The sequence below is a fragment of the Eschrichtius robustus genome, chromosome 12 (genome assembly GCF_028021215.1).
Source record: "Eschrichtius robustus isolate mEscRob2 chromosome 12, mEscRob2.pri, whole genome shotgun sequence".
NCBI lineage: Eukaryota > Metazoa > Chordata > Mammalia > Artiodactyla > Eschrichtiidae > Eschrichtius > Eschrichtius robustus.
In genome coordinates, this window is record NC_090835.1 from 106,925,201 (window position 1) to 106,938,841 (window position 13,641).

General features: G+C 46.5%; 1 protein-coding gene across 1 annotated transcript in view; it reads left to right on the forward strand.

The window, feature by feature from the left end:
- Window positions 1-8,869, forward strand: part of MYLK4 (myosin light chain kinase family member 4) — a 76,278-nt gene extending 67,409 nt beyond the window's left edge. The window contains exons 7-11 of the mRNA XM_068558287.1: window positions 856-926; window positions 1,701-1,829; window positions 2,477-2,629; window positions 5,310-5,388; window positions 8,822-8,869. Of these exons, the coding sequence (XP_068414388.1) occupies window positions 856-926; window positions 1,701-1,829; window positions 2,477-2,629; window positions 5,310-5,388; window positions 8,822-8,869 (480 nt within the window). The remainder of the gene's footprint in view (window positions 1-855; window positions 927-1,700; window positions 1,830-2,476; window positions 2,630-5,309; window positions 5,389-8,821) is intronic.
- Window positions 8,870-13,641: the final 4,772 nt, after the last annotated feature.

Sequence of the window (13,641 nt, forward strand, 5' to 3'; positions counted from 1 at the left end):
GGGAAGGGTTGGGGTTAATTAGAGCTTGGAAGTTTCAGGCAATTCTTTGAAAATTTTATTTCTCTTTTATGGATGACCTTGACTTTAAAACAAATCCCTTATTTTTCCCAGACCTCGGTTTTTCTGTCTTAACAAAGGTAGGCACGCTTGTAAGACATTCTGTAAACACTGAGTTGTAGTGCTACCTACCTTTCTCCTCCTCACCCTGAGACTGTCCGGTTGGTGGGGCAAAGTCTTTCCAGACTCAAACTCCAAGGGAACACTTAGTCAAGCGTTTTAGGCACTGAGACCAAACTCAGCAAAACTCTGGAATTGCTGAGAAGGAAGAGTGAGCGGGGGTGAGGGAGCCCTCCTTTTACATGTGACTTTCCCACAGATTGAGCACAAGGGGAGTCTGGAGGTCAGGGCCGTTCTCATTACAGTGCATATTCAGTGTGGCTGGTGGAATGAATCAGGCCATTTCTCCTGGAACTCATAAATCCTCAGGAAAAATATTCCTCCAAGAAGGGGAAATTCATACTTAATAATTTTAGGGGGCAGATGTCAAGGCTGAGATGGCCCCCACCAGTCCGTTTGGAAAGTCCTGAGGCAGTAGGCCTCGGCCTGAACTCAGGCGTGATCGTCGGCGGCAGAGCTGGGGGAGGGATGGGCAGGGCCAGGCGAGCTAGGCAGGGGACCTCCAGCCTTGTCCACCACATAATTAAAGGAGAAAATACCCACGCAGACAAGCCAGCCCCAGAGGGAAAGGCCTGATATGTTTTTCCCGAGCATCGTTGTATTTTTAGTTGTGGTTCAGGGACAATTTGAGTGAAGGATGGTTGTTTTCATTGCTAATGTGTCTCTTTCTCCTGGCAGCCTGAGAACATCCTGTGTGTGAATCGGGATACTAAACAAATAAAAATTATTGACTTTGGATTGGCCAGAAGGTATGTCAATTTGGACATAGGTGTATGAACTGAGTTAGGGAGCATGATGGGTGCTCTTTCTTTGCAAAGAAAAATCTGAGCTACCCCTTGGTTTCATAACCCCATTTAGAATTAACCAGAGTTATGTTTCAGCTTTACCTTGCTGGCTTCAGAATTTGAACGTTTAGGAGTTTCCACAGTGCACGCAAGAAAAATACGGAATATTAAAACCTAATACAGTGCAGTTATTAAACTTGAAGACATTAATCCAGGATTTATAAGAGTTTGTCTTAGTCTTTCATATTTGTTCCATGTGTAAAGAGAATATTTACTTAAAAAAATTAATAGTGTGAGCAAGATTGCAAAAGGTTCTGGCACAGATAAGCTTCTTAAGGGAGCAAAGACTTTGCATGGACCTCAGCGCATTAGTGAAAATATTAAATGGTCGTAAATTACCGCATCTTCTTTATTCATTAAAACAGGCTCGTTCAGGCCATCAACACGTCACAGTCTGTATCACTGCTCCTTTTGTCGTGTTCCATAATTTGTGCTCGAAATTATTCCAAGTGGCTTTTCTCACAATAATTTCAGATTATTAAGGCTTTCTAGTGGGAAGCTTCTTTACAAGTTTTGGACACCAGCTCTTCAATATGTGATTTCCTTTAGCGTCTCTTTATTTTAAATTTGCTGTGTGGCTGCAGTTCTTTTGCTTGTAGACTGCATCCTTTCCATTTCCGTGCTTTTTGACTTTTGATTGACCCTCTCCATTCCTCTGCATTGTCTCCTAAATTTCAGATACAAACCCAGAGAGAAGCTGAAGGTGAACTTCGGAACTCCAGAATTCCTCGCCCCTGAAGTTGTGAACTATGATTTTGTTTCCTTCTCCACGGACATGTGGAGCGTGGGAGTCATCACTTACATGCTGTAAGTGGACCCCCAGCCCCTCTGACGCTTGTTCTCAATCGCCCCGCATATTCTATTTGCTATTTTGACTAAAAACCCTAATTTAGGTCTTTCGAAAATAAATAACTCTGTTCCACAGTCAGATACTTCCTAGGTTCTGTTGACTCCCGTGGGTGAAAGGAGTCAACTCTTTCCCTGTACATCCCCTGGAAAAGTAAAAGGATGTCTTCTTCATTCATCACCCTAACCCTAGGACAACACCTAGTGCCCCCAAAGAAGTCAGAAAAAAACAACCGCCCCCAAACTTGTGTCCTGATCCCTGAAATGGCTGAGTAGCCTTACTCTTCAGAAGTGGCGTTCCTGGCAGTTGCCGTCTGCAGATGTGACAGCACTTTGCTAGCTGTAAAGTGCTTTAAAAAGGCAGTTTTACTGTTCTCTGAGATTCATATCTGAGGGTAGCTGCCGCCTTCATTGTGACCTTGTTTAAGTTAGGAGTTGGGTGGGAGACATAGCATTTTCTCAATTGCAAAAACATATTATAAAATTATGCTTAATTCTCGGTGATTTGCCTTCTTTCAGTTTTAAAGGACAGAACCAAGAAGACAGCTTATCTGTAAAAGGTTTGAAGGTGTTTAAAGACTACTCACCCCAGACGCCGTGTCTTACAGACTCAGCGGTTTGTCCCCCTTCCTGGGAGATAACGATGCCGAGACCCTGAACAACATCCTGGCGTGCAGGTGGGATCTGGAGGATGAAGGATTTCAGGACATCTCGGAGGAGGCCCGGGGGTTCATCTCCAAGCTTCTGATCAAGGAGAAGAGGTGATCACATCCACTCTGTGCTCAGGAAGAAGTAGGGGTAACAGAGAGGCACGCTCCACCAGGGTTGTGAGAACTCATGTCAGAGAACTACCACCCCCTCAGTGACATCTGTGATGCACCTGCAGAGTCGTAGTTAGAATGAGTTTGATGCCCTTGACCCAGTTTCCTGAGATCTGGGACTGCCATGGTCACGAGGCTTGAATGGGGCTGCAAAAACCCATCCTTCTGCCTTTTCCAACAAGGCAGTTAGGGTCTCTTGCTGGACCTCTGTGCACTCACCCTCAAAATGAAGGGTTTGGGACAAGTTATTCCCATGATCCCTTTCACATCTACGAGGCATATGTGGCTCCATGTAGGTGAACACTTGACGATCATTTCATTTGAGAGCCTGCTATGGACCAGACTGTGCCAACTGCCTTACAGACATTATCTCTTTAACCCCACCCAGCTCCATGGGTGGAAGTTATCAATAATATTCTATGCATGAGACTCCAAGATCATACGGCTAGTTAAGTGGCAGAACCGATAATCAACGCAAGGCCGTGCACTTAACTGTTATGTATTACATGGACTTCTATTTTTCTGCCCTGCTAAAATCACATAATTCAAAATTCAGTGGATGAAGAGTAGTGACACTGAAATATAGGGGCTTTCATTTTAGAACCATGGGGGTGATGGGGGTCAGGGAACGGCAGGGGTAACGGGTCTGGTGCGGAGCCTGACATACTCCTTCATGCGGCACTTAACTGACTATCTCCAAGCTGCCAGGAAATATGTCTGGGGCTTTGAGAACAGATGTATAAAGCCCAGTCCCTGCCTTTAATTAAGTCACGAGCTAATAGGAGACACGGGTATATTTTAAAAGAGGCAGTGAAATGTGGTTAACATTTATTAAAGATGGAGTGTATTGACATGGGCCAGAACTGAGCCTGAAAGGTGAGGAGGGCTTAGCCTGGCTGGAGTGTCAATCGGAGAGCTCTTTAGAGCCAAGAAAGATAAGGAAAGACAGCCTCACTGTCTGTATATTGTACCAGCATCGCTGATGATGTAACCAGCATCACTGTCTGTACATTGCTGAATGCCAGCAGAGAACAGATGCAAAATGTCATCTCTGTCAAATCTTTGGAGGCTGAGAAATCCACACTTACTGAGAACCTATGTTACACACGTGCTCTTATGTGTCAGCTGGTTTAATCCTCCAGCTGATCCTGTGGCATGTGGATGCTGTCACAGTTACTTTCCAGATGAGGGAGCTGAGGCTCAGAGCAGGGAAGCAGCTGCCCAGCTGGCTCAGGGGCTCCAGCACCCTGGCTCTGCCCACCCTCAGTCTGAGGGCTTCGTTCTTTACCTAAAGAGCAACAATTGCGTGTTTGGGCAGAAAAACAACTGACTAAGCATTCAAGTCAGTATATGAATGAAACCAAGGCCAATGCCAACCATGACTATCATAGAATAAATTTCTGGGCTACAAAAGTAAACTTGGAATTGTATTAAATATTTAATTATTAGTACAATGTTATAGTTAACTTTTTAATAGTCAGCTCTTAAAAGTTTGACACTGGAGTGCAGGAATAATTTTTTAGCACGGTCAGCTGTTGCAATGCTTCTGGGGTCCAACACGGAAAATTTATGGTAGTCAACAGAATAACTCTTCCAACTGAAGTTGATGGAGGTCCAGAGTTTTTTTTTTTTAATTATATCTATTCATTTAGGGTCCTACTGGTGATGTTGTCACCAAGTTATCCTTCATTGACTAAAGTAAAGACTTCTCTCCTCTTCTTTTTAGTTGAAGTGTAGTTAATTTAAAATGCTGTGTTAGTTTCAAGTGTACAGCAAAGTGATTCAGTTATACATATATATTCTTTTTCAGATTCTTTTCCATTACATCCTCTTCTTATACTTAAATATCTGGTGTCTAATGAAGCAATTTTATTGAAGCAATTCTATAGACTGAACTTCATGACTGCTTGAAACTACTTTCTTGATACTGTTTCAGAAGCAAACTTCAGATTATTGCACTCACTCATAATTTTTTAGTTTGAAAGGTTATTTTGTTTAATGTGATAAACATTAGCACACAAGACAGGTTTACAAAGCTTAAACTTATGATATATAATCTCTATGATTCTTCCTCACATATCTTTTAATTGTATAAACCTTTGTTGGCTCAAGAATTTCTAATATACTCTCAATACTGACATTGACGTTCCATCTATTTCTCCATTTATTTGACTCTCAAAACTTCTTAATTCAAACATTAGCAATACATATTATTCAAAAGTTTTGACACATAAGTTGCTTTTGCAATCATCAAGAATCATAGTAGAATTTTGTCTTATATTAATAAATATATGTTTATTCTTCAACTGACTGATAGAAGTTCAATTTATGAAGCTCAGACATTCCATCAAGAATGGTTACTTCTATTTGAAGGTAAATGTTCAGTTATTAACAAGAATTCTGAATTATTTGCCTTGCTTGTCTTTGCCATTCGGCCATCTGGCCTCCCAAAGGCAGTGGTCAGAGCCGAGGTCTCTTTTGCCGTGTTTGGAGCCTGGAACCAGGCCAGCCCTAGACTATTATGTGAGAGAGAGATACATTTCTATCTCGTTTAGAGCCTTGGGTGGAAGGGGAGGATCCAAATGCAGGGGATACAATAACCCCCTGCATTTCCCTTTAGTTGGAGAATAAGTGCAAGAGAAGCCCTCAAGCACCCTTGGCTGTCGGATCACAAGCTCCACTCCAGGCTCAGCGCACAGGTAACCGTGGCTCCTGGTTTTCCCTCTTTTCTAGTCGGCTTCAATCTTCTGATGATCAGATGCTAGAGGCACCTTAGCCTTGAGTGTAGTTCTTTCTAATTAATTTCTCTTGGGCTTCAAATCTTGTGCTAAAGTGTTAAATTGCTTAAAATGCGTTTATTGAGCAATTTATGTTTTTAATGAATGCTAATTACATTATCTAGTAGAGAATTATTTTCAGCAGAACTATTTATTACATTTATTATTTAACTACTGTATCCATTACAAAGTGAATTGTATCCCTGTAACTGTGCCCACGCACACATATAGCCTAGGGTATATAAACATGTAAAGCTTTGGAGAACACATGTTAATGTACATTCAAGGTAAATATTCTCCTTAAAACACAACTCAGAATTCTAACTTCTGTGCTTACCTGGTTTAGTCTGCTTTGAGTGCCAAAAACCTGTAATATTCAGCTTGGTCAAGAGATTAATACAAGTACGTGTGAAGGAGACTCTTACCAAAGACTAAATGAAGGTGCCTGGGGTGTACGTTCAGAGAAACTGAGCGGTGCCCTGTGGGCACTTCTTGAATGGAGTCCCCGTTGGCTCTCTTTGCCTTAATTACTGTTGACACCCCAACTTCCTCGTCTGCCTCTTCAGCACAGATTCCCTTCCTAAGCTTCAGATCCCAACAGCCACCTGTGCGCGGGGCATTTCCACGTGGATGTTCTCAGCCCTAAACGGAACTCACCCTGCCCCGCCCCGCCCCGACCTCACCTCATTCTCAACCATCCTCCCAGAGCGGCACCTCCCCCGAATGGCCTCAACTGGACCCCAGAGCATCTCTTTGCTTCCTTTCTTTCGCTCAATCCCCTCATCTCATCTGTAGTTTATCTCCAAGTTTCTATACATGATTTTCCCCAATTATTTCTGGAATCTGTACAATCCTCTCCATCCGAGTGGTTATCTTGCCTGGGACGCCTGTCACCTGAATTACTAGCACAGCCCCCTTCAGACCATCTCCATCCAAATACTGTGGAATACACCAATAACACAGAAGCAGATGTGTAACGTTTAAGTAACTTTGCTGAATATGCAGGGTGGTCAACGGGGCAAGAACACAGAGAGGCAATGAGCACCCTTTGCCGTCAGGCCTCTCTGGGGATGCAGGCCTGGCGCGAGTAGCAGTTGGGACGGCTGCTGTCGCGTCCTGGTGCCAGAGGTGTCTGATACGCTCTCCTTTCCTCCACCTCTGCTCCTGCACCTCCTGGCACTTTGGAATGGAGCTTTTCCACTGACCAAAACCTTGGGATGACTATACCCCTGGTACTCATTTTTTCCACATCCAGTTTTTATTGAAATTAACTTCACTTCTAAATTCAGCGTCAGTAGTAAGTTTTATTTGTGTCTGAATATACCTTTCCTTGATAATTGGTACTGATGTCAAGTAAAAATAGGTTTATTCCCTAGTAGGTACCTCACCCAGACTGCATAAACTGCTTATTAGGGTTACCAACCTATTCTGGGCCAATTTTCCACCGATGTATTTTTATCCAAGCTTATTGGTGTCCAAATACACTTTGACGTGGTCGACAATATGGAAACCGCGACAGATAATTAATGACATTATACAGTTTAAAAGTGTTTAAAAATATTTTTTAAACCATATAATGACAACAACAACAAAAATCACCTTTTTGTTATTCTATCCAACTGCTGGTACCTAAGGTGAATAGATATTTCAAGAACAGTGAGGATTTTTTAAAAAATTCCATTGTATAAATCCAGTTAGTTTCCATGGAAGTTATAATTATACAGTGCTGTGCCAGGCACCGTTCTAACTGCTTTATGAAAATTAGCTCATTTGGCCCTCAGGCCAAGCCTCCGAAACGGGCGCTGTTGACATCCCCGCTATGTGGATGAGGCCGCTGAAGACCGGGTTATGGACCCATCCAGCATCCCATGGCCGGCAGCAGGCTCGGGAGTCGGACGAGGGTCCCCACTCCGCCATCCTGCTGTGACGATTCTGGAACCATCCTTGTAGGACATCGTTGGTGTTACTGAAGGCCAACACTCAAGCTTAATATAGTTTATTTTTCAGTGAAATATTGAGACTAATTTTTCCCAGAAGATTCATTTCTGGAATAATCTTGGTTCTATGTTCTACAGAATCAGAATTCAACTCTATGTTGAAAACTTAACTCTTACCCAAACTATTTAAATCTAAATTCTATTTTTAAAAGTTTTCTTAATAAACTTTTATCTCGTTTAATTATTTCGTGCTTAAAAGCACTTCCTGTTTCTGAACCGCTGAGCGTGACTGTGGTCAATGAATTTAGGAAGGATTTTCCTTCTTAGACGCCGAGGCCCTGAAGTTCTCTGCCTTCTCTGTTACGCTTACAAGGCTGAGGTTCCGGTTCCCACCTTTCCTCTGTGTCACCATCCACACGTGACCCATCTTCCATCAGAAACAGCTCTCACCTGGGACAGAGCAGAGCCTCACTGCAAATCTGTGAGAACATAGCAAGCACCTCCTGTATTCCGTGCTTTGTGGCCAGAGGAAGGAAAACTGAACAAAGGTGACATGACTCTTTCCTCCCAGAGCTAATGACCTTCCACCTTTCCTTCCCGCCCCCGTGCACCTGCCTCAGCTCACGCCCTTCTTCCCATTTAGTGAGCTAATAAGATAACGTTCCAGCTGATATTCAACCTCCGCCCACCCTCTTCTCTAATTCCCCAAATCATCATTTCATTAATTACAGCTCTGATTATATGATTCCCTGATCAAAAAAATCTTCCAGTCTTTCCCCTCGTGCACCATGAACACCCACACCCAGCAGTTCGGGCCCCAGTGCGTCCCGATGTCATGTTCCTAGCCCTATCCCCATGGCTCCTTCCAGATCAGCCCAAATCCCAGCCAGTTTCTGAGGCCCACTTTCACTGCCACCTCCTCCAGGAAGGCCTTCTCAAGCCCCAAACTGGGGACACTCTCTCCGTCCTCTCGAGACTCTGCCCCGGCACTTAAATCTTTTCAGCTGGATTTGAGAACGTCTGGAAAAAGCAGTGTCTGTGTCTGACTCATGCTTTGGTCAGTCTGTCTTGACTCTTGTGCTTTGTCGAAGTGAGCAGTTGTTGACATGAGTTTTGACAAAACACACACATGTAAAAGTCAAGTGTCATGGGGTACAAAGCTCTTTGTCCGTGACTCTGAGGGGAAGGGTGGTGATGACGGAGCTTTCGGGGAGAGTGGGGACGCCCTCGAGCTGGACTCTGGGGCCGGTTGGTGCGTCTGTAAGAGGCCGTCAGCCGTTCAGCCTCCAGGGACGTCTCTGCAAGGGCAGGACATGCCCGGTGACAAGTCACTGCCTCTTCAAGTGTTGTCAGATCTCAAGTCAGGAGCTGATGAAAGGTTCTAATCCTTCTTGAAACTCTCTTCTTGGTTTTCCTAGAAGAGGAAGAATTGCTGCTCTGATGCCCAGAACCTGGTGGCCAAATAGTCCCCGGAGGGCGCCCTCTTGAAAGGTTGGTCTCGGGCCTTTTCCTGAAGAGGCGTTTGAGCCTAGAGAGGGGAGGGGAGAGAAGGGCCATCTGACTGTGTGGGAAGCGGGGCAGCGTTTCCTCTGGGGGGGCCCTGAAACCGGGCTGCTGTGTTTGCACCCCGTCTGCCATTTTCTAGTGCAGAAACCTCCGGTTCCAGATTTGTGGTCCAGAAATAGTCTCACTTCCTATGCTTGTTGAGCGGCTCCAATGAGATCATCCAAGCAAAGCCCGGAGACCAGGGCCTGGCACACAGTAGGTGCTCAGGAAGTAACACCTGCACAGAAACGGTCCTTGGGAGTCTTTGCAACAACTTTGTGAGATCAGGGGAAATAATACCTTCTTTGTAGAGATGGGAAAACCTAGGATTAACCCCCCAAGACCACGCCCCTAGTCAATGGTAGAGCGAGATCCTACCCTAAAGCTCACGCTTCTTTTCCCCCATGAGCTGCCTCTGGGTCTGGACCCACCCTGGGACCCCAGGGAACGACCTATTCATACAAAGCCTCTGCCCTGCTTAGAATTTTGTCAGAATTATTCAGAGAGAGAGTTTTACATGTGCATATCTTCTGTTACATCAATAAATGGCCTGATTTATGGCCTATAGGAGAGGCCTAGGGAAGTGTACTTATTACAGAGGACTTTTAGAAATCCCAGCATTTGCATCCGGTGCAGGGGACGTTCACCCCCCAGCCAGCCAGCTCCCTCGTCTCGGGCAGCCGGTCCACGGCCAGCTGTGCCGCTCGGCTTCACCAACTCTGCTGGACTCGTGGCTCGTGAGGCTGCTTTCTTGCTGCCCACTCACCTTAATCTCTTATTCTGATTCATATTTACTCTGGTCCTGAGGGGTTTTTTTTGTCTGTTTGACTGTATATACTCTTGTAAGCTGCCTTGAATCTGTTGTAGAATAAGATCGGGTAGAACAGCAATAATGCAGTAAATCATCCTCAAAGTCACGGACCAGCATTAGGCGAGCATTCAGCCTTTGGTATGAGGGTCACTTACTGAGGATTCTGTCACTTACTGGGAGGTTGATGAGCAGTGAACAGGGAGGCTTTGCTTTCTACGTACAAAGGCCGTTCTTGTCTGTCCGAAATAGCAAGGACTCAGAGTCTGGGGACAGGAGGAAATAGTTTTGTGTCTGGAGACAGTGTGGAGGGCGCTCCGTGCCCCGGGGCCTGGGACGCGGTGCAGCCCGGCCTTGCCGGGAGCCGGGAGCCCTGGCATCCACCGACAGCTGGGCCTGGTCGGTCCTTCTCCCCCCTCCCCATCCCTCCCAGAGGCAGCTTCGTCCCCAGCGGCCACAAACCCCAAGGGTTGACCACAAACCAGCTTCCCACCATAAGCACTGGGGTGACTCTGGAGACCTGGAGGGAAGGAGTTCAGTGGGGGACAGCGAGGCAGGCCTGTTGCCAGGGCCTGGGGGGGCAGGATGAGGGGAAAAGGTGGCGGGAGATGGCTGAGTCCTTCCAAGGAGGTTGGCCCTTAAGCCCAAGGCGACGGAGGGTGGCAGCGGCCAGGCACTGCCAGGCATGCGGAGGACAAAGACAGAAGCGTTGGTCTGGTCACCCTGGCACAGAGAGACGGCATCTTTGCTGGAGATGCTCAGGGAGACCTCTCCAAACTTGGCCGTGTCCTCCTGGCGCCAGCCGCTCGGGCTGGCCGCCTTCCTTTCCCGGGCCCCCCAATCCCTCCAGGGGCCACACAAGCCCACCCGTTACCACTGCGTGTCCGCGCCATGTGGGTGCTTCCTGGCTGACTTTCTCACTGTTTTTTCTTTTTCAAATGAAAATGTAAGCTTCAGACATTTACTCTGGGAGCAGACTCCTTTGACAAGAGTGCTGTGCTAGAAAAGTAGATCATTCTCCACACTCCTTCCTGCCAGGCTAAGACAGGGCTTTCGGCAAGACACAATACGAGTAAAACCAATTCTGAGATAATATTGATTTCTAAAATCTAGTGGTTGAAGATGATTCCTGCGGAAAAAGAACGGCTCCCAGGCCTTATGGTAAGGCCTAATCTGCAATGTAAATTGAGGCATAGGAATCTCCTGCAGTTGGTTAGAGGTTTTTGGATGGGTTGAGGAAACGCTCTAAAAATCAACCAGGTGGTGTTTTCGTTTCTCGTTTCCATGGCTCTTTGCCAGGCCGTGAGACGTGCCCTGGGGACACGCCCTCAGATCTATAGGAATGACCTATCGATAGATGGGGCCCTGGGTCACATGTGGTCGTAAAACACGTGGGAAGATTCCCACGCGCATCCCAGCCTCACTTTGAAGCGGGTCAAGCTGGCAGCAGCTTTGGAGCTGGCTGTACTTCAGGTGAAACAAAGAGGTCTTGTCCTTCGACATGGCAAATAGTATTAAAATAGCTTGCATAAACTAAAACAACAACAACAGAGAAAAACCACCCAGCTCTGGTAAGCAGTGGGATCCTTCAAGGGGTTTCTTTTTTTCCTCACAGACACACACATTATAAAAAGTCATCTGTGGTTTTCCTAAGGGGCGCAACCAACTAATTACAATTTTAAAAGCCCTGCTGAATTAACAAGAGTCATATTTTGTTTGCTTTGCAGGAAAACTGCTGCGGTTGCTGCTGCTTGGAGAAGATTTTTGGAAAAATCAGCAGTTCTGATGCCTTGACCCCTAAGGAGACTGGTGGCTCTGGGGGAGGGGAAGCCGCCACACTCAGAGAACTCTGAGTACCTCTGCCAGGCTCGCGGGGCCGGGGGCACCCAGAGCTGCGGCCCAGGGGGCAGGCAAGCCTGCACCTCGCCTCACAGCCCACTCCCTGCAGCAGTGCACACCCCAGAAGACGTTTCCCTGCCATCCTGAGCTTTAGAACTTTCAATCTCAGTCACTGGGGCACGGGGTGCATTATTTCTGCAATTTCTCAGATCCCTAGAGCAATCATACTGGAGATTTAGTTGAGATTTTAAAACATGTTGGATGCAGAGGTTAACTATTATATATAGAATGAATAAACAACAAGGTCCTACTGTAGAGCACAGGGAACTACATTCAACAACCTGTGTAAACCATAACAGAAAAGAATAAGAAAAAGAATGTATGTATATGTAAAAAAAAAACCATGTTGGATACATTTAGAGGGAGAATTGCCTTTCAAAGCGGTGAGTACGGCGCCAGAAAAAATTCTAAGTCTGGTGCGCCCTTGACCGCTTAGTTTCTCAGACTCTATTACTTGGCTTTGGTCTGAAATCAGGTGAATCCAACTGATAAGTAATTTGCCTTCTGGAACATAAGCTTCCTTTGAATTCTGAGGCAAGAAGCATCAGACATTCTATCTTCATTTATTCTGAAATCCCCTCCAGGAGCAGCAGTGTCTTCTAAGCAGCAGATCTACTTCCAAGCGAGGCACGTGTGTTGTCGCCCTGCACCCCGCGCTCTTCCGAGGGAAACTTCATCCACATGGAGCACACTGGCTTTGAGAGCTGGTGTATGGTTAGTCTTTACAATCAGGACCTTTGGAATAATGTTAACAGTCCCGAGAGCGTCCCTCAACGTGCCTGCAACAAGAAGAGATGGGTCTGGTGGGTCCTGAGGGGGACGGTGCCGTGTTTCCTGTCAAAGTGACCCAGGTAAATGCCAGCCCATGTGAGGACCAGTGACCTCACCCACGTGGCATCTCTGTGGCTCAGCCCCGTGCAGGGAGCCTTGGACACTGAAGGCCAGGGGCACCTCCGCTCACTTTGGGGATGTGACAGTGATTTCCAGTTGGAAGCGTCTTCTTGTTCCCGAGCTCGTGTGCCATTTTGTCACAGACATTTAACAGGGGACGTGAGCCCTGCTGCAGGAATGGGCGTTGTTTCTTTACAAAGCAGAAGCGATGCAGAGGGATTACACGCCCAGCACCACGCCCGCCACTAGCATCTTAAGCCTCCCTCACATTTTCCACTTCCAAGTACCTGTTGTGTTGAGATCAGCTATAATAATGTCTTTATTTTTAGCTTAAATCGTTCTAGCCTGCAGTTGTCTCAACAGCGACAAAACAAAATAAGAGCAGCTCAGGGCTGCCTGGGCCAGGGCGGACCTGACGTGCGTTGGCTTTTCCCAGCATCCCACCCGTGAATCCTCATCGCCTGCCCACGGATAACGACGCGTGCAACGTCCTTTTTCTTGTGTTTCAGGTACGGGGGAAGCAGAGGCAGAAGACGAGGTGTCATTAGTTCAGGCCACACGCCAATTTATTGGTCGTGCTGGCTGTGGAAGGTCCTCCTTTCCGGCCTCTGCTCTTGCATTACGATTACCTCTTTCTTTCTTCCTTGGGCCTATGCATTTATCCAAGGTTGGCTTCTCCTGTTCCTGTTCTGTGACTATGTTTCAAATGTTTAATTTAGTTTCCTTAAAATACACACACACACACACACACATACACACACACACAGCCCTGTGATTGAAGTGTTATGTTACCGCGCTATCTTTAGCTGCTGGTATTCATCGAGTCTGGAAAAATACAAGCCGGTGCAGGCTTAATACTCAGCCCGCAGAGAGCTGGCATCCACTCAAATGCTGAACAGGACACGGGGGTCTGGTGTGTTCCCCTCCGGCCCGAGCGGGGGGCCTTTGCAGGGCGTGCAGATCGCATCCACCCCGGCTCACTTTCCCCAGGCCCTGCTGCACACACAGGAAGGGGATGGCTTCGGCCAAATGAAGCAGTGATTTCTTTGCCAAATTCATCCGCTGATGACCCCACGGTCAGTGGGTGTGATTTCT